At 38.4% G+C, this 24,480-nt stretch overlaps 1 protein-coding gene across 2 annotated transcripts; it reads right to left on the bottom strand.

The window, feature by feature from the left end:
• Positions 1 to 771: 771 nt before the first annotated feature.
• On the bottom strand, positions 772 to 24,103 carry LOC117290709 (hyalin-like). Of its 2 annotated transcripts, XM_033772241.1 has the most exons (15): positions 23,792 to 24,103; positions 21,602 to 21,848; positions 20,714 to 20,769; positions 12,996 to 13,250; positions 12,316 to 12,438; positions 11,666 to 11,779; positions 11,162 to 11,289; positions 10,404 to 10,562; positions 9,220 to 9,592; positions 8,133 to 8,332; positions 7,051 to 7,218; positions 6,611 to 6,720; positions 6,225 to 6,487; positions 4,711 to 4,777; positions 772 to 3,154 (listed from the first exon to the last, which is right to left on the bottom strand). In XM_033772241.1, exons 1-15 carry the CDS (start codon positions 23,988 to 23,990, stop codon positions 2,665 to 2,667), a joined length of 2,952 nt encoding a protein of 983 aa, XP_033628132.1. In that variant the 5' UTR covers positions 23,991 to 24,103; the 3' UTR covers positions 772 to 2,664. The 2 variants fall into 2 exon arrangements, with proteins under 2 accessions (XP_033628132.1, XP_033628133.1); XM_033772242.1 differs by lacking the exon at positions 4,711 to 4,777 and having other exon boundaries at positions 3,072 to 3,154.
• Between the last annotated feature and the right edge of the window lie 377 nt (positions 24,104 to 24,480).

Here is a 24,480-nt window from a genome sequence, read left to right as displayed (position 1 = left end):
TGTCAATAGCTCAAAGAACGAAAACAAATTGTCTATTGTTATCAAACAATTGCTTGCACTCATGGGAAAATACTTTTATCAGAGCAGCTAGTAATAAGAAGAATGTAATTTGTTTGTGTCAAACCATGGTCAAACTCAGTGCCACATAGTACAGTAAAAGACAATTGTATTCTGTTGTACACGATCTACCCTTGTTTTTAGCCGGTAGAGGGCAGTGAACCCCTATCACCATACAGGTAATGTGTATCATAGTTTATTAGTATTTGTACTGTGTGAAAATCTGTGAAAATCTCGCATCCAAAAGGTGCTTTCGATAGCACCTCACTGGATGCAAGATTTTCGAAGCTGCGAATCTGGCCGGAGATTTTTTTTTTTTTTTTTAGTCTCCGCGCTATTGCGTCGGGTTTCCCAGGATTCGTTCTCGGGGGGGGGGGGGGTCCTCTCACTTCTCAAATCCTCTCAAATCCTTGTTTGTCTTCTTTCAATTGCATAACTTGAATAGTTTTGGGATTAAGTTCGCCTTTCCTAGAATCATTGGCTTTACAACGAGATTAAATAAATATATTACAAATTAATAAAACTATTATCCTATTAAAAATTGAAAACAAAAGCAGTTTGAAACTACTGCACACATTTTAACTATTGTCTCCAGGCACTTGTTTTACACAAATTTCCATTTTATTAGCTTAATTACACCTGCTTAGCTTAGCAGGGGCTCGATTTCAAAAAGCACTAAGATTCATCACCAACGTGACATAGCACTTTGCTAAGCAAAACAAAAGTGGTGCACAGTTCAATCTAGCTGAATTATAAAAAGTCTGCGTAACATTTGAACCACATAGCAGTTTGCTAAGCAAAACAAAAAGTGGTGCACAGTTCAATCTAGCTGAATTATAAAAAGTATGCGTAACATTTTAACCACATAACACTTTGCTAAGCAAAACAAAAAGTGGTACACAGTTCAATCTAGCTGAATTATAAAAAGTCTGCGTAAAATTTGAATCACATAGCACTTTGCTAAGCAAAAAAAAGTGGTACACAGTTCAATCTAGCTGAATTATAAAGCGTCTGCGTAACATTTGCACCACATAGCACTTTGCTAAGCAAAACAAAAAGTGGTGCACAGTTCAATCTGGTTAAATTATAAAAAGTCAATGCGTAACATTTGAACCACATAGCACTTTGCTAAGCAAACAAAAAAGTGGTGCACAGTTCAATCTGGCTGAATTATAAAAGTCTATGCGTAACATTTGAACCACATAGCACTTTGCTAAGCAAAACAAAAAGTGGTGTACAGTTCAATCTGGTTAAATTATAAAAAGTCAATGCGTAACATTTGAACCACATAGCACTTTGCTAAGCAAAACAAAAAGTGGTGCACAGTTCAATCTGGTAAAATTATAAAAAGTCAATGCGTAACATTTGAACCACATAGCACTTTGCTGAGCAAAACAAAAAGTGGTACATAGTTCAATCTAGCTGAATTATAAAAAGTCTGCGTAGTTATTTGAACCACACAAGTAGTATGTTTATACCGAGAAAAAACCCTAAAATGGTCCTCGTATAATCACACGATGTCGACATAATATTTCCATATTTCCTATGCTCATAAATAATTTATAATATTTTCGATAAAACCCTCTAAAATATTCCAGTCTGTTGACCAGAACTTTCCGGAGTCCCTGTCTTAAAACCCAGTAGTAAGGCCGTCGCAGGACATGCTGTTATATCAGATGTTATTGACATTGTCCTTACCACATCGAGGACACTGGTCATATGCCATGGTATCCAAAGCTGGACCATACCATACACACTCGGGGTGTTCATCAGTAGGGTCTGTGATTTTATTGGAAGGGGCAGGATAAAACTGCCAGCATCCTTTGTGTCTTTGTGTACAAAATTATTGAAAGATGAAACCAAATTATAACAACTACATAATTCGGCAATCAAATCATTTTAAAATAACCCAGGCAATACCTAGCCATGTGAACAACTGAGATTGCAAAACAATTACTCATACCAATGGAAAGGGTTTGTCAACATGTGCAGACAACGAGTCATGGGGGGGGGGGGGCGTTGCAACCAAACAAGTACTTCCCTGCAAGTATTTAACTATGTTTAACTACACGTATGGGTGCATTCGATTAGCTTCCCTGGGTCGACCCCCGTGGGCTCATCCAAATGGCGTATTTTATTTTTTCAAGGACGAACGTGGGCACTGTTAATAACCTCACGTTCATCCTAGAAAAGTCGCCTTTCATGTCACCACGAGAAGGGTCACGTGATGATGCGTATTTACCATATACTATCGTATATTGCTTCCTCTTCTTCTTGTTTCGACATAAATGTACGTTATTGTCTTATTTCTTTTGTAAGGCAGCATTGTAATAAACGTTACGGTTACTATTACTCTAGCTCATCTCTTTTAATGACTGCTGGCCTCATGTGTTTTGATGTAAACATATCACCTAAGGCTTCCAATAATATTGTTGTAATATCTACATAAATGTGATTAATAAAACAGCCGTATAAAGAAGTCATTGATAAGGCACATAGTACACAACAGAACCACGGAGGCAGAAGGGGGTAGCAATACAAATCACCTACCAGAAAAAGCTCCTGACCACCTACCAGAAAAAGCTCCTGACCACTGTTTTGTAGTATTTAACTGGTGCTATTAGTGCTTTGATTGGTCAGTGGTATGGTACTTTTGGTTTTAGTATCTGTATTGCCTCTGCTTGTGGCGCCTGCTGTGTTACTGTACTTGGCTTGGCGATCGTCTCCGCATTTAAAGAAAGCCTTCCAAGCTTTGCAAATCTCCTGCTGTCTCAGACAGAACAAGATGAAGATCATTAACCCCTGGAGGGAATTGAAGATGCAGAACAAGATCTGGAAGACAAAGTTGGCCGTCTCGATGAGAGACAAGAGTCCGAAGACCCAGGTCAGACCAAGGAGGACCGAGATGATCACAGCATTCTGGAGACGTCGCAGTGTCTCATCCCGATTTCCCCTGTCCGAGGTAGAGCTGAGGCCCTTGCGGGCACATGTCAACCTGCGCATGACCAGAGTGAAGATGATGAAGTTGAACAGCAGTACAAACCCAATGATGAGGATCTGGCCAAAGTAAAACGCGTTGCCGGGCTTTAGGAAGCAACTGTAAATAAACAAAAAGATGGATTTGTTTTGATCCAAACATTGGTGAAAATAAATTTCAAATTGATGTTGGTCTCTCTTTTGTTTCCAACCACAAAGCTTCAATTTGGTAACCCAATAGACCGATTGCGCTCCGTACGTCACGTGACCTATAGTTGGTATGAAAGGGTGCGATCGTGTAGCTCCCCTGGGTCGACCCCGGTGCGTCGCGGTTTTTTTTTTACCAGGACGAACGTGGGTAATAATCTGCACACACTCGTCCTGGGAAAAAAACCGCCCCACACCGGGGTCGACCCAGGAAGCTAAACGAACGCACCCAAAATGTTAACAAACACGGAAAGTGTGACTTTACATTACCCTCATTGTAATGATTTTCAATGAAAATCTCCTTAAGAAGTTGCAAATCGCTTTGTTACAAATCGCTTTATTTTCACCCTCAGATTATTTGATGAGAAGCGGTAGTGTCAGCTATGAGTCTGGCTTATACTAATTTTTTGCTGCCTATATAAAAAAAAAAAGGCTCTCAGATAATTTCAGGGAAAACTAATTTTTACACTGGTTTGACTTTTAAGCCCAACTGTTTTGAACGAACAATGGGTGCCCGTGGTTGGTACATAACTTTAAGGGTAACAAAGCGAAGGAAGAAAAAAAAATCAATTAAGAAAAAGGAGGTAATTCCCAGTTTAACTCATAAAGCCATAGGGGGCCTAACTCATCTTTAGTTTGAATGCAAAGAAGTTGAAATTCGTTGAACATAAATGAAAAAGGAAACTCAAACTAGCAGCAAAATCATGTTCGCTTCGGTGAGTCTTAATTTGAATGCATCAATTGTAAAAAGGTAGTACAAATTCAACTTAACAATAGTCAAAGTGTAATCTTGAATACATATAAATAAAGTAGAATGACTGAAGCGAAGCTGAACGTGTGCACGAAAACAGAACTGAATGCATTAAAAGCTAAAAATAAATCCTAGTTTGAGAGGATAAGGGAAAAATGCGTGAATTTGAGTGCATGTTAATAATTGAATGATTTTTTTTGCTGAAATTGGCCGGGAAAACCTATAGTAAACATTATATGGCGCTCTACAATTAACACAACACCTCACATGAACAAAACTTTGAAAAGTAGAAAACATAGCATAAGAAAAATATCAGTTGCACTCTGGAGGAAAGAAGACCGAAGCAAAGACCGCTTCTCTTGTAAGAGCGAGAAACAACCAAGCAAGTGACTATGCAGAGCAGCGCCTTCACGGTCTTCAGATTGACCAGTATTGTAGAGGATGCACTTTACATAAGGTATTTTGGTGCTTGACCATGAAGACTTTTGAGAACATACAGAAGGATTTTGTATTTGATTTTTTCTCGTACTGGCAGCCAGTGAAGAGATCTCAACAGGTCGGGGAAATTTTGCACTGCGTAATTATTTTTTTACAACTATTGGAAAAACTGCTGAGGTGCGCATGCGAAGCTCAATTCATTTCAATTCAAAAAGTTGTACCATTTATAGTGTCTCCTGTCATGTACAGGTGAAAATGCTAAAATGTTTCCATGAACTTACTAATCGGCAGTTCCGTAATTGGTGTGGTCTACAGCAAGGATGATGACTACAACCAGTAGTGGCAAACCTTCAGTAACGAAAACACCAGAGAATGGAATATTATACACATAATGAATGTTTATGAGTGCAATGGTGCGAATATGTTCATGAGTTGAAAGATGGAATGTTCTATTCAACGAGGCGGAGCCGAGTTGAATGGAACATTCCAGATTTCAACGAATGAACATATTCGCACCATTGCACGAATGAAAAACATTCATTATTTGTTTTATATAACATCCAAGTAGATCTTTGTCATTTTGATTGAAAGATACAACTTTCAAAACAAACAATTTCAACTGTAGAAGCCGAATGCTAGTAATTTTACTATGCCTTCTTGCAGTAACACCTGCTGCGTTACCAAAGACACGAGCACGCAGTGATGTTTTTACTCAGCTTTTTCGTTCCATCCGAAAAGTACCATTGCACGCTGCGCGTGCAATGGTACTTTTCGGATGGAACGAAAAAGCACGGTGAGTGACTCAGCGTGCAATGGTACTTTTATTTGCTATCACGTGACGGACAATCCTCCAATCAAATGGCAAGGATCTGCTTGGGTGTTATATAAAATACAATGTTGGTTTTAATAAACCATCAATATATTGCAACAATAATGTTATAAGACATGTTATTTGCATCGGGGAAAAAAGGAATATTAATTTTGTTTTTTTGTTACCCATACACCGATGTGTGTGTTAGCACCGTATACTCAGAGCTTTCCCGAGTCCTGTGAGAAAAAAAACTGTTACTCGGGTGGGATTCGAACCCACGACCCTTGCAATTCTAGAGCAGTGTCTTACCACTGCAATACTAGAGCAGTGTCTTACCAACTAGACTACCGAGGTTACCCGGTAGCTCGAGGCAGTTCGAATCCTATGTTTTGGGCAGCGGGTACCGCAACGATTATTAGAGTAATAATAATGTTCTGCAGCTCCCGTTGCTTGATGCTTTTTGCTGTTCCTTGCTGCTGTTAGTAGTGGCTGTTGTGCTGCTCCATGCTGCTGCTTTTACTTCTGCTGTTGTTAGGTATTTTGCTTATAGGACACATACATAAGTCTGCGAATACCATAACTCTTATAAAGGCATTGGACACTATTGGTTATTACTCAAAGTAATTATTGGAATAAAACCTTACTTGGTAACGAGTAATGGGGAGAGGTTGGTAGTATAAAATATTGTGAGAAACGGCTCCCTCTGAAGCGGAGTAGTTTTTGAGAAAGAAGTAATTTTCCACGAATTTGATTTCGAGACCTCAAGTTTAGAATTTGAGGTCTCGAAATCGAGCATCTGAAAGCACACAACTTCGTGTGACAAGGGTGTTTTTTTCTTTCATAGTTATCTCGCAACTCCGACGACCAATCGAGCTCAATTTTTCACAGGTTTGTTATTTATGAATATATTGAGATACAGCGAGTGAGAAGACTGGTCTTTGACATTTACCAATAGTGTCCACTGGCTTTAACCATAATGTTTACCCCAGGCAGTGACGGACGCTATCAGCATGAAGTGTGACACATTGGCGTTGAGTACTTTCACAAAGAGAAGATACATATTGGTGGCTTCTACGGCCATCCAGGCAACTGAAGCTAGAGTGAAGAAATGAATTAACACCGCCACGATGGTACACCCTACTGCAGGCTTCGTAGCTTCGATACCGGTCAGGAAGACGAGGTAAAGCCCCAAAAGGGAGAAGGAGAAGCAGATCAAGATCTTCTGAGGGCGCTTGTTGCGAAGTTTCCTGGGAGATAAAAGTGGAACAGAAAAGATTTTTGTTTTTTAATCTGAAAGGGCTGAATAGTTTAAAGTGTGAAAAGGCACCAGACTTAATAAACAGTCTTTTATATGAGAGGATGCAACTTACTTGATGTAGAGGTACGTGATGATGGTAATGACGAGGGCAATGACAGACACAGCGCATCCTATTTTACTGATGATACTTAAAACAACATTCTCCTGGTTGCCATAGATATCCTAGAAAAACAATCGCAGAAAGGACATCAATAACAACAAGTGTAGTTGGTAACTCTCACTCGGCAGCACCAAATTAAAGACACTGGACACTATTGGTAATTGTCAAAGACCAGTCTTCTCACTTTGTGTATCTTTTAGACGTTGAAGTTGCGAGATAATAATAACGAAAAAACACCCTCTTTGTGTATCTTTTAGACGTTGAAGTTGCGAGATAATAATAAAAGGAAAAACACCCTCGTCATACAAAGTTGTGTGCATTCAGATGCTTGATTCCGTGACCTCAAATTAAAACTGTAGTTTTTGAGCAATGTTTTTGAGCAATGTCCTTACCACAATCACAGCAAAGCTCGTCAAGTGGTTACAGTGACACACCGTCCTGGTGTTGTTGACTAGGGCTTTACTGCAGCCCTCGCTTGACCAATCTCCAAAACCATCGTTCAACGAGAAATCCCAGAAGACGCACTGGGACCCATTGGTCATCTCATCGGGGTCACTGACCTGAGGGTTACACAGTGCAAGGGCATGGTATAGCAAGAAGTAAATTTGTTTTTATAAAAATAACACATTTAGCAAGAATGTATTAAACCTTTAATCTTTAGGACTTGGTCCCAGCCTTGCACTGAACCATGTAATCCTTAAGATTTATCCTCAGTTTTAGCTTATCCTTACTCTAGATATGATTAATACTAGCATTTCGTGAAATCGACTACCGGTCATTTGGGCCTATAATTTTTCTGTAATCTTCCTCATCTCCCTAGTATAGCATACATCATTGACGTCCTGCTCCAATTTTTTTTTAATTTGTTATTCGAAACCAACCTCTACCCTCGCAGGTACCAGAAGTGATATGATTCTAGGAAGCAATTAAGGCGTTAAACGATGGCTGCTTTCCTAAATCCAGACCAAGGTATTTATTCTTTAATACCACTTTAGGAATCCCATATCACAACAGTACCCATTTATACCCGTGGGTGAATTAGATAAGCGATTATAGTAAAGTATCTTGCTCAATGACACAAGTTTCACGACCCGGGCCCGAACCCACACTCCGATGACTTTAACCACCAGAACTTGAATTTGATGCTAGACAATGACACCAATCAGTGATACAATCATGGTATTTAGTTACCCATCCCCGAACCTGTGTCATCCCCGAATAAAGATATTGACAGCATAGGGAGACCACCCAAAGTGGGTAAGATATCAGTTGGTAGAGCACTTGCACGTTAATCCAGAGGTTGTCGGTACAAATCCTACTCTAGTAACTGTTTTGTTCAACCCAAAAAATCTCCATGGACACAGGTTCAAATCCAACTTTGAACTAGAATTTCATTTACGAGATCCTTCGTTCAAATCCTGCTCTAGCCAACTTGTCTTTGATTAGCCCAAAATAACTGCGAGGGATGTCTTACATTGAGGTGGAGGAATGCACTGACGACAGGCTGATCCATTGACATATTCTTAATATTGACTCCCTCAACGGTGGCAGCAATGACGTGACTGCCGACAGCACGACGGAATAACTTTGCCGGGTCCTCTGCCTCCTGTAATGAGGGGGAACGGAAGAGCTTGCTGGTCTGATACAGGAAGAAGCTGATGGGTACTGTCTCGCCTGGACATCGTGAACAAATCAACAAATAATATTTTTATTTTATTTTTTTACCAATAAAGACTCATTGCACAACGCGAACCGCCTTTGCACGCGCATGGGGGTCAAAACAAGCACAAACAGATGGCACACGTGTTTACACGCGCATTGTTGCGTAAACACTGAACCATCCTTTAGTGAACGTTTTTGACCCCCACTTGCGCATTGTGCAATGGGTCTATACACCGATGTTTGTTAGCACTGTATACTCAGTACTTAACAAAGCTCTGTGAAAACAAATCACAGGAATATTACTTGAGTGGGATTCGAACCCAATACCTTTGCAATTCTAGAGCAGTGTCAAACCAACTACACCAACGAGATTGCCTGGTAGCTAAAACAATATTTTATTTATATATTGCACATCCCACAGCACAATAACTAGCACTAACAACTTGATGATCAGGAATTAAAAAGAAATGCTCATTTTTAAATGTTGGAGGGAAACCACCTAAAGGGGGAAAACCATGGCAATCAGGATTTATCGAAGGAACATGACAAAATTGGTTAAACGGATTTACATAAAACACTGTAAAACACTATTCACAGGTGATGATAGTAGAACAAATCCCTTGAAATATTTTTGTCTGGAATGGCATACTTTATGAGAAATAATTGAAACTAATTTCACCGTTTAGAGTTAATCAGTGAGAGGTTTCCCCCCCCCCCCTTCTTTTTTTAAATTGTTGTCATGCAAAATGTGTTATCAGTTTTCCTCTTTTTTATTCTCGTGACCCAGAAGGGCAATAGATCTCAAACTGGTACATGTTCGTCAGTTTATTTTTATGGTGGATTACATAGAGTGCTTACACCGCCAGCAATTTGTTTTTTTAGACCAGTAAAACACGTACCTGGCGTTACGTAGTCTAATACTGCAGCAGGCACCAAGATTGACGATGTGACCTCAGCAACTGGGATGCTGTTGGGCTCATAATAAATTGAGATGTCCTCCGTCTTCAGAGACCCCAGCCCGGATCCCTGAGTGATGGAGGCAAACCCCAGTCCAGTTTGGAGGGATTGCTGGGGTATGACGACTGCCATGACGGCGATGTTATCCTGTATTTCAGTGATGTTGGCTGGGTTGCCACTCATCTGTAGCGCGGTGATGTAGGTTTCCGGGGCTTGTATGATGAGAGAAGGCGAGGTGTCATTGCCAAGATTGTCAAACATCTCCTGGTCTACTTCCTGGACATTGCTTACAACCTCAATAATGTCTGCTGCAATCTGTGGTGTACATTAAATCAGAATTAACAATAATAATAAAGCCACACAAAATAGTATTTTGAGTGTTACATACAAGTCTGGAAATTCCTGGTTTAGAGGGCAAGGCCATTTTCACTTTGCAAAGGGCACATCTGTTAAAGAAATCTAAAAAAAGAAAAACTTTGCTATCTTTATCTGTGATTTTGTTTATTTACCATTTTGTACTTATAATTATTATTTAAAGCACTTATTTCATTTCAAAAACCTTTGAAAAATCTGCATTTGGTTTTTAAACTATCATTTATACTATTAGTATTACTACTTATCTACTTATTTATGTATTTATTTTTATTTAGTATTATTTTTTGTTTGGGGGGTCAACATCAATGAAACCACAGTGAAACCACAACTAAACAAAGTCAAGACAACAATATTGTCATAACATTTTGAGAGAAATTATTTTCTCTTTTGAGAAAATATGGCTTTTGTTCACCATGAATTAGTTAAATATTTGCCATAACCCAAGATCGACAATGCAAAGGCGAAGCAACCTTCGCTCAATAATGCAGATGGGAAAAAACGGGTAAAGATAAATCAAGCCGAGTCAGGTACAAAAAGAAATGCAGAGCAAGAGCCCACGTCAATAAAGCTGTTCATCAGAAAACTCTGCTTAGCAAAATCCTTGGCTACGCAAGAAATGAGTGGGGTACCAGTTGCAACAGTGGTAACTGTGTGGTGCTCTGGCTGGTACCCTATTTTCGCTGAGCGGACAATTTTGTGCTTAAGTTTTTGTGCTTTACGGGCTTAATGAAACTTGGCCCTATCGGTATACCTCAGGTGAAGCGTTCATCGAGGCCGTTTCAACCATGACGATATTGTTCAAGATTTCAGCGATTGCCTGTATGCCAGTCTCATCGATACTAGAGTAATTTAACGACAGACTGACCGTCTCTTTAACTATCTCATCAACATTCTCAGGAGTGACTTCCACCTGCATGGGGAAGAACAGAGGTTTATTAAAGGCACTGGACACTATTGGTAGTTGTCAACGACCAGTATTCTCACTTGGTGTATCCCAACATATAACAAATAATAAAAAAACGAGAGAATAATGAATGGAAAAAAAACAATCTTGTTACACAATGCGTTTGTTTTCAGATGCATAATAAAAAGGCTTCAGCTGAAGTGTTTTGCTGGAGTATTTTATTAGTTTAGTGATAAATGACCTCTTTCCAAGAAACATTTTTTTCATGAACTAAAACATTTTATGCATTTACGACCAACGTCAGGCATGTTATAGTACAGGAAATACTATAGGCTTTAGGATGTACCAAGACAAAACAAATCAGCTAGAAACTACTTGTTTGGTGAGAATTGATACAGAAGCTTGAGAAAAACCTTTAAAAAATGGACACTTTAGGTTCAAAACATAAACAGAAGAGGGCACTAAAAGAGTTAAAGGTCGAAAAACCATGCCATTATTAACAATTCTTTACATTTAAACGAATAAACACAGATATACAAAGTTATATATAAAGTTAAATATAAAGTTATATTTGTATAAAATAAAAAATAACAACAATGACTTACATTAGCCAAGCCATCAAGAAGATTATTAACATCTCCACCTTCGGAACAATCAGTGATGACTGGTTCAAGCCACTCTGCCTCAGTCATCAGATCTCCGACACATTCTCTTGTTGCCAGGGGCATCCCAGCTGAACAAACAAACAAATAACATGCAAGTACCCCGCAAGATTCAAAACTTTTAAAAATGGTGTAATCATCCCGTTTAAAGACATTGGTAATACTGTCAAAGACCAGTACTCTCACTCGGTGTATACCAACAAACCTGTGAAAATTTGAGCTCAAATGGTCGTCAAAGTTGCGAGATAAAATAGGAAAAAAAACACACTTGTCACACGGAGTTGTGTGCTTTCAGATGCTTGATTTCGAGACCTCAAAATCTAATTCTGAGGTCTCAAAATTAAATTCGTGGATGATTACTTCTTTCTCGAAAACTACGTTACTTCAGAGGGAGCCGTTTTTCGCAATCTTGTTTACTATAAAACAAAGTATTGTTTAAACACTTACCCCTGAATGTGTCCGACGAGCAATTCTCAGCAGTCTGGGCTGTTTGTCCGCTTCTAGTCTGTGGGAAAGTCAGGTTTCCACTGCTTGTAACGACTGACGACTGCACACAGGCCCCTGTGGTGAGGAAGATCAGCATAATAACATTATATAAAATTATTTGCAGTTCATTTTAACATTAAAAATTTTCTTTAGTGTGTCAGGCAACAATTTTCTTTTATTCTAGTTGAACAGTGGAAAGTGTACGCCTGTTGAAATTTACCTTGTGACCACCACCAACTGAGCTATCTAGCACTAATGGTCTCCCATGTTTGTCAACATCTTTGTTCAAGATGCCATTCAAAAGTATTAACACCCAAGTTTACATCTTGAGGGGATGCGACTTTTTATTTAAAATATCAAGTAATAAACCATTTAGAAGGAAGTGATATTATTCAAGTTATACTGCTATACAAACACGACTTCATTAGAGTGTCTATAATCTTTCTTATTTGCCTCTTTCTTCGATCCAAACTTTCGAAGGATGATGGGATAAGACCCGATGATCATATGCTTAAACGTCCTTCAAAAAGGTTGATGAGATATCTTCCTCATCAGCCAAATTATTTTTGCCAAAGGATCACAGTGCATGTTTTTAGAGTTATTTTGCTTACCTTGATCACAGTTTGTTCCAGTAAAGCCTGCAGCACATTGACAGAAATAGCTATTAGTTCCAGTCCAACATGTTGCCCCATTCAGACATGGGTTTGAAAGACAAGGAGGTGTTGGGCTTGTTACTGTAAAGTAATAAAAACACGACAGTTTCTTAGTGGCATAAAAGTCAAACAGACAACAACACGGGATGAAGGTATCAGCTACAATTGTGTCCTAGCTTAGACTTAAGGAAACAAATGTTTTTATACTTAGAACTAAAGTCACTTATGATGATATCCATTCATGACTATCTCAGTTTGGGAAATCTCAACTTCCAGAAGATGCTCCTTGAACCAATGGGAGACTATGTGGCGCTAGGTTGCAGCGGACTTACCAGGTAAAATTCATTATTTACATGGTTCATGAGCATGCGCACATTACCAAGACCAATGGATTTTACTGTGTAAGTCTACTGCCACCAAGCGTCCTGAAAGTCTTTCAAAAGAATCAGCTTAAGTGTAAAAAGCTTTTGGAATTATACTCATGCATTAGGATTTGGATAAAGGTTCAATAATAGTATAATAGTTTTAAAACGTTGTGTTGACATAAGGATTGCAAAACTGTCATTGAAAAAGGAATCAGTCAGAGACTGCTAAGATGTAAGATTCTTGTTAAGAGCAGTTTTATCAAAAGACTTTACCTTCAACAATCGTAATAGTAAAACTGCAGGTATTGATGTTGTTGGAAGCATCTCTGTATGTGTACATTATTGTGGTTTCACCAACAGGGAAAAAGTCGTTAGGATTGTACGTGCTTGATACCAAGAAGAAGCTTCCAGAGTTGTCAGTTACTGTCGGTAGAGTCCATGACTCTTGCTTGCTAAAAGTACCATTTGGAACATCAGAACTAACGTCAGCTGGACAGGTTACCACTGGTGGTGTTGAATCAAATGAATCTGAGAAAAATTGAGTTTCACACATTTATTTTAAACCTAAAGACCGGTTAGTCTGGGTAACAAATTTAGTCTCACTCCATACCTGAAAAAAACTATCAACCTCTCCCCATTACTCGTTACCAAGTAAGGTTTTATGCTAATATTTATTTTGAGTTTATTACCAATAGAGTCCACTGCCTTTAAACATTTGTGTAATTTCAATTTCATCTTGAAATAGTGTTGCTAATTTGGTCCCCAAGACGTTGTTTTCAAGGAGAATAAAATGAAATGTTTAATGTGATACTACTGCACAAACACTATTTCGTTACAGTGTCTTTAATCTTTATGAATTTCTTTTTTCTTCGCTCCAAACTTTTAAAGGAAGTTAGGATAACTCATGATGATCATATGGGTCAACCTCCTTCAAAGAAAGTTGTGAGATATCTTCCTCGTCAGCCAAATTATTTATGTCAAAGGATCACAGAGCATGTTTTGGGAGTTAGTAGATGGCTTACTTTGATCACAGTTTGTTCCAGTAAAGCCTGTAGCGCATGTACAGACATAGCTACTGGTTCCAGTTTTTAAAACATGTTGCCCCATTCAGACATGGGCTTGAAAGACAAGGCGGTGTTGGGCTTGTCACTGTAAAGCAATATTTCTTGGTGACATGGAAATCATACAAGCATAATATACTGATCAAAAGTGTCCACGTGTAGATGGGCCTACATGACAGGAAATAACTAGCTGTTCCGACCTACCGTCGGAACAGGTATTGTTTTCGTCGAGATTTTTATTATTTTTAGCTGTTCCGACCTACCGTCGGAACAGGTATTGTTTTCGTCGAGATTTTTATTATTTTTATTATTATTATTAGCTGTTCCGATCCAGTCGGAACAGCTATTGTTTTCGTCGAGATTTTTATTATTTTTATTATTATTATTTTATTATTCTTTGTTTCCGCCTAAAACCCCATAGCGTTTGTACAACGTTTTTGTTTAGGCCCCGTCTCCTAAAGTATAAGGACAAAAGAGTTAAATCATATATCAAATTGAAGCTTAGAACATAAGCTTTACTGTAACAAAAGAGTGTTAACATTCTTAATTAATTAACCACGTGGTCTTCATTTGAATTTTTAATTTGTAAACTTGATGCAGTCACTTTCATGTTATTGTGAAATATTCTCTTTGGTAATACAACACAGTATGTACCTCTATGAGTTGTTGACTTCTTGAGAGGAGTCTATACTATTTTGTTTCCTACCCGCGTTCTGGACACATTACTCTGTACACGCACAACGTACGGAGGTTTGGGATTCTCGTTAGAACGTGCGTTAAATCTGTCCTTGTTTTTCTAACCGGGTTCTGGGCCCATTACTCTGTGCATGGGTTTTTGTTCAAACGAACGTGCGTAATTAGATAGGGGTTGTGGACGACGTCGACGTCGTCGTCAAAAACTCCTGAAGGCATCTAATACTACATTTCAACCCTACTTAATAGTTTTAGGCGTTTTAAGCAGTTCAAATTTAGTGACAATGGTCGCAAAATCATGAAACGAGAATTATTTCGCTGAATCATAATCCCCTCTGTTGATGCACACATGTAATAACCCACCATTTTTGCATCGTGCCCTTCTAGCCTAGTGGTCATCAGTCGCGACTACACATCTGACAGTTGCGAGTTCAACTCTCCGTCCAAATGTTTTTATTTTTTTTATCCCCCAAAACTAAACATATATTTCTGTTTGTAATATTTAAGTTTGATTCTTATCTTTATATCGATAGTGTTGTCTTTTCTTTTTCTCAATGGTAAGCCCAACATAACCTGTGTGCATGCATGACATGATATGATGTTTAAAAACACAGTAAGCGAAAAATGGTGATCATAAGCGCAGAGTTTGGTGGTTAAGAGTTCTGTGAAATCAACTTGTACTAGATCAAACATCGAACCACGGACCATTTTTTTTTTAAATTCGTAATTAATTAACCACGTGACCCATATTTGCATATTTAATTGGGAAATCTTTGTAGCACCATATCTCAAGAAGTACACGGCCGTTTAACAGACTGTTTGTAGATATAGACTCCTTGGGGATTGGAGTAACTGATTCTAATAAGAGATGTTTTAGTCCATTAAAATCAATCAAAGTACGTCTATAATTAACAATTAATTAAAAATCTTGGCATCATGGGTACAACGTAGTACCTCATAAACTCGATGCAGTCACTTTCAACGCATTGCAATAGCTTCTCCACGGTTAATGCAATACAAAATTGACATTTTGCAAAAGGCATTGCATTGGGGTAAGTTGCATACCATCGTGTACCTTATTTTTAGTACGAAATTTATTAGTACGAAAAATACAATTTTAAGACTGTGACGTCATCACATGTTAATTTATGCTAATTAGAAGCTTTAATGAGTTTTTCTTTGCAGCACTATATCTCAAGAAGTTTACGGCCGATTTCAAAGTTTTTTTCAGTATTAGACTCATTAGGCATAGAAGAATTGCCTCGGGTAACCGTGACCCCGATTTGACCTCTACTTCCGGGTCAACCGGAAGTGGGACCAAATCTGAAGAGTTACACAACCGATTTAATTTTTTTCTTTAGTTATAGATTCCTAAGGCATTAAATTTTGTTGGGGAAAATCCGTGACCCCATTTTGACCTCTTCTTTTGGGTCAACCGGAAGTGGGACCATTTCTCAAGAACTACACAACCGATTTTCAAACTTTTTTTAGTTATAGACTACTTAGGCATTAAATATTAACTTTGAAAACTGAGACCCCATGTTGACCTTTATTTCCGGGTCAACCGGAAGTTGGACCTTATCTCAAAAACAACCCAACCGATTTTCAGACTTTTTTCAGTTATGGGCTCCTTTGGCATTGGACAATCGCATCGGTTAGGTATGACCCCATGTTGACCTTTATTTCCGGGTCAACCGGAAGTGGGACCTTATTTCAAGAACTGCACAACCAATGCTCAAGTTCTTTTCAGTTATAGACCCTTTGAGCTCTAAAGATTGAACTTGGATTACCTTGACCCCAAATTGACCTTTACTTCCGGGTCAACCGGAAGTGGGACCATATCTCAAGAACCATGCAACCGATCTTCAGTTTCTTTTCAATTATAGACCCCTTGAACCTTGGAAATTAAAAAGGAACAGCTCTGTGTTTGTTCACAAACACTTGATGTCTAGTTATTCGTATTATTCTTTGTTTCTCGCCAAAACCCCATTGCATTTGTACACATGTTTTCTTTAAGCCTAATCTCCTAAACCATTATACGAAAGAGTGATTTTATTATACCAAATTGTAGCTTAGAACTTAAGCTTTACTCTAAATGTAAAAAAAAATTAAAAGTTTAATTAATTAACCACGTAATCTTCATTTGAATATAACTGGATGCAGTCGCTCCATGTTATTGTTAAATATTCTCTTTGGTAAATGTCATACAGTATGTACCTATCATGAGTTGTGACGTCTTGAGATGAGTCTACGCATTTGAATATAACTGGATGCAGTCGCTTCCATGTTATTGTTAAACATTCTCCATGGTAAATGCAATTCAGTATGTACCTATCATGAGTTGTGACTTCTTGAGAGGAGTCTACTCAAGTCTCCTTTTCTTGTTTTTCTACTTACGTTCTGGACCACAGCGAAGTGTCTTTTTATTCGTTTCCTAACCGAGTTCTGGACCAATATACTTTGCACACGAATGTGTAGGGTTTTCGTTTAACGAACGTGCGTACATAAGTAGGGTTTTTTTACGACGACGACATACCATGGTGTCCACAGAATTACACTAAACTTCAACAGTTTGAAGATAATGACAGTTGAAAGCTTCCCTTAAAATATTACTTGCTGTGGTGTTGTAGTTTTTGAGAAATTAGTGAAAAAATGTCAAATTTAGACTCAGAGGTGGCGACCTCCGTGGACGAACGTGCGTAATTGAATAGGGGTTTTTGACGACGACGACGTCCTCGTAAAAAAAACCTAAAGGCATCTAATACTACATTTCAACCCTACTTTATAGTTAAAGGCGTTAGCAGTTCATATTTAGTGACAATGTTCGCAAAATCATGACACGAGAATTATTTCGCCGGATCATAATCCCCTTTGTTGATATAATATATACATGTAAACCCTTTCTTATTGCAATGGCCCTCATAGCCTAGTGGTCAACAGTCGCGCGTACATCCCAGACATGTTCGAGTTCGAATCCGCCACGGGAATAATATTTTTGTTATCCCCCAAAACTAAAAAGAATATTTCTTTTTGCAATATTTAAGTTAGATTCTTATCTTTATATGGATAGTGTTGCCTTTTCTTTGTCTCAATTGTTAGCCCAACATAACATGTGTGCATGCATGACACGATGATGTTTGTAAGCGGAAAATGGTGATCATAAGCGCAGAGTTTGGTGGTTAAGAGTTCTGTGAAATCAAATCGTACTAGATCAAACATCAAACCACCGACCCCCAAAAGTGTTAAAAATCGTAATTAATTACCCACGTGACCCATATTTGCATATTTAATTGGGAAATCTTTGTAGCACCATATCTCAAGAAGTAAACTGCCGTTTTTTAGACTTTGTGTAGTTAAAGACTCCTTGGGGATTGGAGATTAATTTTACAAAACCGTGACCTCAAGTTGACCTCTACTTCCGGGTCAACCGGAAGTGGGACCATATCTCAAGAAGTAAACGGCCCATTTTTAGACTGTAGTTTAAGACTCCTTGGGGATTGGAGATTAATTTTAAAAAACTGTGACCTCAAGTTGACCTCTACTTCCGGGTCAACCGAAGTGGGACAATATCGATTTTTCAAACTTTTTTCAGTTAGAGACTCCTTGGCATTGGAGATTAGCCTTAGGTTACCGTGACCCCATGTCGACCTCTACTTCCGGGTCAACCGGAAGTGGCACGACAACTCAAGACACTATTCAACATTTTCAAACTTGTTTTCAGTTATAGACTCCTTGGTCATTTTAGCACATAATCCAAGCAAAATAACACGGAACAGCTTTGTGTTTGTTCACAAACACCTAATGTCTAGTTAATTGTGAAATTGATGGTAAACATTTGTGAAATATTTTTTTGTGGAGAGCGCAACTTGAGGAAGATTTTCCTTAACTTGGGAATCAGCTAGTGAGTACAGCATGAAATATTTTTATAAACAAAGGAATACCAGACCCTCCATCCCTGCAACTTGGTAAAGGCATAGGGTCAAATATAGACTATATAGTTAATTAACAGCTGGGGAGTTAACTATAGTAACGCACACATGACACTTGTCAGCCTTTTTTAAGGTGTACAAGTTAGGAATCATTGCCTTCAACAATCCTAGGAAAACGTCATTAGGATCGTGGGTGCTTGATACGAAAAAGAAGCTTCCAGAGTTATCCAGTTACTGTTGGTAGAGTCCAGGTCTCTGGCTTGAAAGAAGTACCTATTGGAACCTCAGATCTAAAGTCAGGTGGACAAGATACTACTGGTGGTGTTGAATCCCTTGAAAATAGGGACTAAGGGAATTGTACACATTAAATTTAGACCTGAAAACTGGTAAATCTGGGGCAGCAATACATAAAATAAAATAAAAATAAAAAAAGTATTGCAATTTTTTTCCAGTTTTCTTTTTCTCCAAAAAATACTGTGTTTTAGTGTCTATAAACCTTTACACATTGTTTTTGCTTTGTGAGGAAGGAGGAGGGTCTGATGAAAATCGTAGGTAATTTTTCCTCTGTCCAAACAGGTGGTAAGATTATATCCTACTAATCTGCCATATTATCTATACCAAAAGATCTAGTTTGTATGTTTGGGAATTACTTACGTTGACAGGTATGTCCAGTAATTAGCGTTCATCGCATTGATATTCGAAGCCAAACAGTCCATCAAAACACAATCACCCATTTTGATATGGATCAGGATTGCAAAGGGATGTTGAAGATATGAAGCACAAGAAAGAAGCAAAAAATGTTCTTGAAGATGTAACATTGAAAACGATGTCACTTGATTCATCTTACATCTTAGATTACATTTGAAAAAAAAACTTGAAAGAATGTTCTCATAAAGTTATAAATAGTTCGTACTCAAACTATATTTACGTTTACTTATGGGTTTTATTTGGGTTACTTGTTTTAAAAAATAAGAAAGAAATTTGTCTTCCGCACTTAAGATGGTGTTAAAGCCCTTATACACTTTCGGTACAGAAAAAAAATTAAAAGTTCACAGATTTACAAACAATTTACAGGGTTTACAGAAGGTAATGGTGAAAGACTTATCTTGAAATAACATTCCATGAAATGCTTTAATTTTTGAGAAAACAATAAATCAGTATAAATTCTCGATAGCGAGAATTACGGATTTATTTTAAACACAATTCATGAAACGGCGAAACGTGGGGAAACAAGGGTGGGTTTTCCCGTTATTTTCTCCCGACTCCGAGGACCGATTGAAACTAAATTTTCACAGGTTTGTTATTTTATATATAAGTTGTGGTACACGAAGTGTTAGCCTTGGATAATACTGTTCACCAAAAGTGTCCAATGGCTTTAATCCTCCTTCCAATAGCACGTGATACAAATGTCACAACACAGTTATGGATGTAAAGGGAAAAACATAAAGTGCAACAAGGACTTAACCGGAATCTGCAACAAAGTTGTATTATGTGAACATTCCCAGAGCAAGAATAAAACTCACCTAGGTGCAAAAAGGTGGAAATGTTTCTGAGGTTGCCACAAACCTAGAGGGGTATTTAATGTCCACACAATGTACAAGTTTACAAAACCAAACTCATTGTTTACCCCCTGATAATTACAATGTTTCTCTCTGATAAAAAAAAATTGATTTTAACATAGGGCCTAAAACAATGCTCACAGACATTATATCTCACAAGTTAACAGTGTTCAGAGCCGTGGATCCCAGAAAATAGAAAAAATGATACATAAAGGAAATAAGAATGCTCATCTTGCTCAAAGCTATATGGCAAAGAGAAAGGTCCATGTGTTGTTGAAGTAAATACGCAAAAATATGAACTTTGCAAAAGGTCAAAGTAAGACGGAGGGCGCACTTCACTCAATTTCATTTGATTAATTTTGGCTGTGAAGCCAAAGACTGTCAAAAAATACTAACTTATTTGCTGTACTTGCATGGAGGAAAAGAACACTATAATTCTTATATGGTTTAGCCAAGAACCTGATGGAGAGAAGACAGGGAAGGAACTTTCAGTTTAGGATGTGGAAGGAAAACCACAGAGAATAATAATTCCAGTGAAGGGAAAACCCATACAGTGAGTTGTAGGGACTGAAAACCCAATCCACGTAGTGCACCCGGTGGGATTTGAACCGGCGTCACAGAGGTGACAGGTTAAGCAAGATATCCCAACTATGCCAACCTGACCACACATATAGTGGTAGTACATGCTCTAAAGACAAATATGCATAAAGTGGGCTAAATAAAACCATGACTGAAGAGAACGAACTTACCGATGGAGGACTTCATATTTGTCCAATACGTTACGTATTCCTGGACAACCGAAAACCTGCAGAAAAAAATAATGTACAATTCAGTGCCCAATTTCAGGGCATTGATTCCCTGAGAAATTATCCGCTTATGGTCCATAGAATCACGTGAAGGGGCTGATGAGCTATGTTACAAAGCAGCGACATTAAACTGGGTTTTTTAATAATCTTTGACACACTGGCATAGCTTTGTAACCCACCGTGTTATTATTGCGTCAAAATCCCAAAAACAAATGTCCGTCTGAAATATTTGACAATATAACATACCAACTCTTTTTTTCTTCTTCTTCTAAATAAGGTCATATCTAAAAACAGGGAGACCTCCAACAAAGTTCTAGATAGTTCAGATGATAAAGCGCCGGCTGTTTAACCCCCAAAATCGTTTACAAATTTACCCAGTCAGTTTTTCTTGTGTTTCAACCACGCTTTTAGAAAAATTGGATTCTTGTCTGTACTAGTGATGCCAAATTTGTTGACTGCTAACCGTGGAACTCTGCGCGTGACAGCCCATCTATAGACACCGGTGCCACAGAATTTCGCTGTCAGCAGAGCCATAAAATTGGGCCAGGGTAGCCTATTCACATAAACCTGTTTTGGGGTTAATTGTACTGGTTTTTAGAACAGTGCCCAATTTCTAATAGTAGTTAATCAGAAAATACTTTTTGACAAATTTATTTGCTAAGCAAAAAATTGAGTGGGGCACCAGCCACAACAGTGTAAACTTCATTTAATTTCTGCTGAACAAGGCTTTTCTCTTTTCAAAAAGGTTGTGTGCTTCTAATCTCAATATATTGTGTCCCTGCAACATGACGATTGTGTGTTCTGGTCGTCTTCAAATTATAGCATACTTACTGAAATTCCAGATCACCAACTAGCTGAACTGGAGCATTCCAAGTGAATGTTACCGGCAGTGTCTTGACGAGCTGTCCGTCTGTGTGTGTGATAGTCCCTTGACCATCGGTATCTCCTGGGCATGCAAGGTGCTGATAATCGCTGCCTGATAGCTGCCAAGAACCCACGACAGAACCATCAAGGACCTGTCGGGCCTGCATGATGACGCCCTTGAAGGTGGTCGTGCTAGGGTTGGCGCTAAGACGAACTAAAGTGAAGATACATTACAAAGAAATGTTTGTTCACACAGCAACTCCGGTATTCCTTAATTGAATGTGTATTAAATTTTTGTTTTTGTCTGGATAACATCTGTCTACCTTTCATTCATTCAATTGACATTCATTCATTCATTTTTATATGTAAACAAAACTGGCAGCTCAATTATGTGGCAAACAAGGTAAAAATTAAATATGGATAAAAATTGCCCGATAAAAGACATTAAACAATTTCCAACCGCAGTACGGGGTACTACTAAAAGGCACAATAACAAAATGCTCCGTCTGAGTTATTTTGATCGCATTACAAGGAATAATTATTTAAAACAAATATTACATGGCCTACTTCGTACAAGTCTTTTTGAAGACTTCGTACGGTTTATAGTTATGACCTTGCACAACCTATGACTTAAATTATACGAGCCATAATTATGAATTTCTTGTAATAGCTAAATGTCCCATTTAATTATTTCGTTCAGATGTTCATAGCTCATTTAGCTATTCTTACTTACACATAAATTCGCAATAAATGAATTGTAGGCTATACGTAATACATTTTGTTTTTACCTCAAACACCTTTAAAGTCACCTGGAAGTGGTATTTTGTCAAAATAAAGCTTTTACCCTAAAATATGTGTTTTGATAAGTAGAATATAAATCAACAGATAACTAAGGTTTTAAAAATGTAGTTTCCATTTTATTAACAAATTTAAAAGTAGGCCCGACCGAGAGGGCGCTGTTCGTGACGTCAACCGAGGCGCGATATTTGAAGCACGACGGCTCTAAGTGTTTGCTACACAGCGCTGGAAAAGACGTCGGACCGGACCACTTTGCAAACGGACCCCATCTTTAGTTGTTTTGCTGCCTCCAGCAGCAACACCAGCAGCAACACACCTGATCGACATTGCCGGAAAAATGCAAGAAATAAACCTTTTTTTCGAAACATACAAATTCACGACTAGGACTTGCATGTTCTTGCACGTACGTGTGTTCGATGTCGATGTTCGATCGAGCCAAAGTCTGCCTCGATTGACGTCACACAAGGGGTAGGCGGAGTCACCCCCATACAACTTCATCTATTTTTTCAACATACAAATCCATACAACAATTTAAAAAAAAAAATGTATTGTTCATTAACATAACTCAAATTTTTAAAGAAAAAAAATTCCAGTTGACTTTAACTATTATGACCGCATAGACAACTGTCAGAAAAGGCGAGTGACGAAAGGCGAATGGTTATTGTGCCATCCCTCCGATCAAAAAAGTAGGATTTCAGTCTTCACCTATTACCAACCCCTGGAAAATTATGGTATGTTTTTGTTTGATACGGTGTCGCATGCAATTATGTCCTCTATGCAATACTACCCGGAGGACATTATTGCATATGCAATAATGTTCGCCGGACGGTTTTGCATATGCAATCGTGTCCGCCCGGACGCTACTGCATAATGCAGTTGTGTCCACCCGGACACAATTACATATGCAGTTGTGTCCGCCCCGTGCAAAAAATCGTCCTTGCAGTAAATTAAACGCCCTTGGTCGACGGAACACGTTCGCCAATTGTTTACAAGCTAAGTGCATGTCATGAATGCCATGGGAAATGTTCGGCCGTTGGGTATTCGCTGCAATCATAAAATACGGTCATGTACATGTCCACCGGACGGTTTTTGCATAGCCCCGGACACGATTGCATATGCAAAAGTGTCCGGAGCGGACAGTATTGCATGGCGGACACAATTGCATCTGACAACGGCAATTATTTAAACACTCAACCTCAACAGCCCGAAATCTTCACCGGAATAATGGGTTCGAATCTAACCCGAGTATAGTTAGTGTGGATTTCTCCCATTCCCCGAATGGCTTGGATTTTTTTTTTTACAGCACTGTTTAAAACATCAGTATAATTGTTTTAAAAAAATCAAAATCAAAACACCAACCTGTTACTGTTCCCCCCGCAGCATAGGTGTTGCCAGAAACCAGCTCTAGTTGGTACGGACTTGTATTGCTTGGCTGTGAGGATCCAGGATGGCTTGGCGTCAGAGATGAACAGGCCTGACTTGGTGCGCCAGTGGATCGGCATGTACCACTCCGAAGGACCAGAAAAGGCACTAAAAAGGAAAGGAGTTTAAACTTCATGATGAATTGTTATGATTAATTGACTGCAGTAGACAGTAGAATCATTTCTAGCTTATTTTAGTCTGAAAATATAGACCCAAGTTCTCGTCGTTTTCTTTTACATACGCAACTGGATGAATACATTCACATATGATGTTTATGTTTGACCTCAGCTCTATTTTTGTTTATGAATGCACCTTTCAACAAAAATGTGAAAACAACTTCCCAATGAAAGACCTTTTTGCGTTTTGGGAATGTTATTATATAAAGACTGTTTGTTCATACGTTATGCATCGGTGGTTTCGTTGGTAGTTTCATGAATTCGTAAAGTGGGACAAGAGGGGTACACCATTTTTGTAAGGTTGGTGGCACTTATCAAACAGCTAAACTGCAGTTTCCATTTTGGGTAATAATATTCGGATAATCTTTTTGATTTTTGATTTCGGGTTTAGAACTTCATGCACTTGGCATCGCGTATTACCGTGCATCCGGTGATCCGCTTTCTCATCTC

Source organism: Asterias rubens, chromosome 5 (genome assembly GCF_902459465.1).
Source record: "Asterias rubens chromosome 5, eAstRub1.3, whole genome shotgun sequence".
NCBI classification, from domain to species: Eukaryota; Metazoa; Echinodermata; class Asteroidea; order Forcipulatida; family Asteriidae; genus Asterias; species Asterias rubens.
The sequence above is the reverse complement of the archived record's forward strand: the minus strand, read 5'-3'. Positions and strand labels throughout refer to the sequence as shown.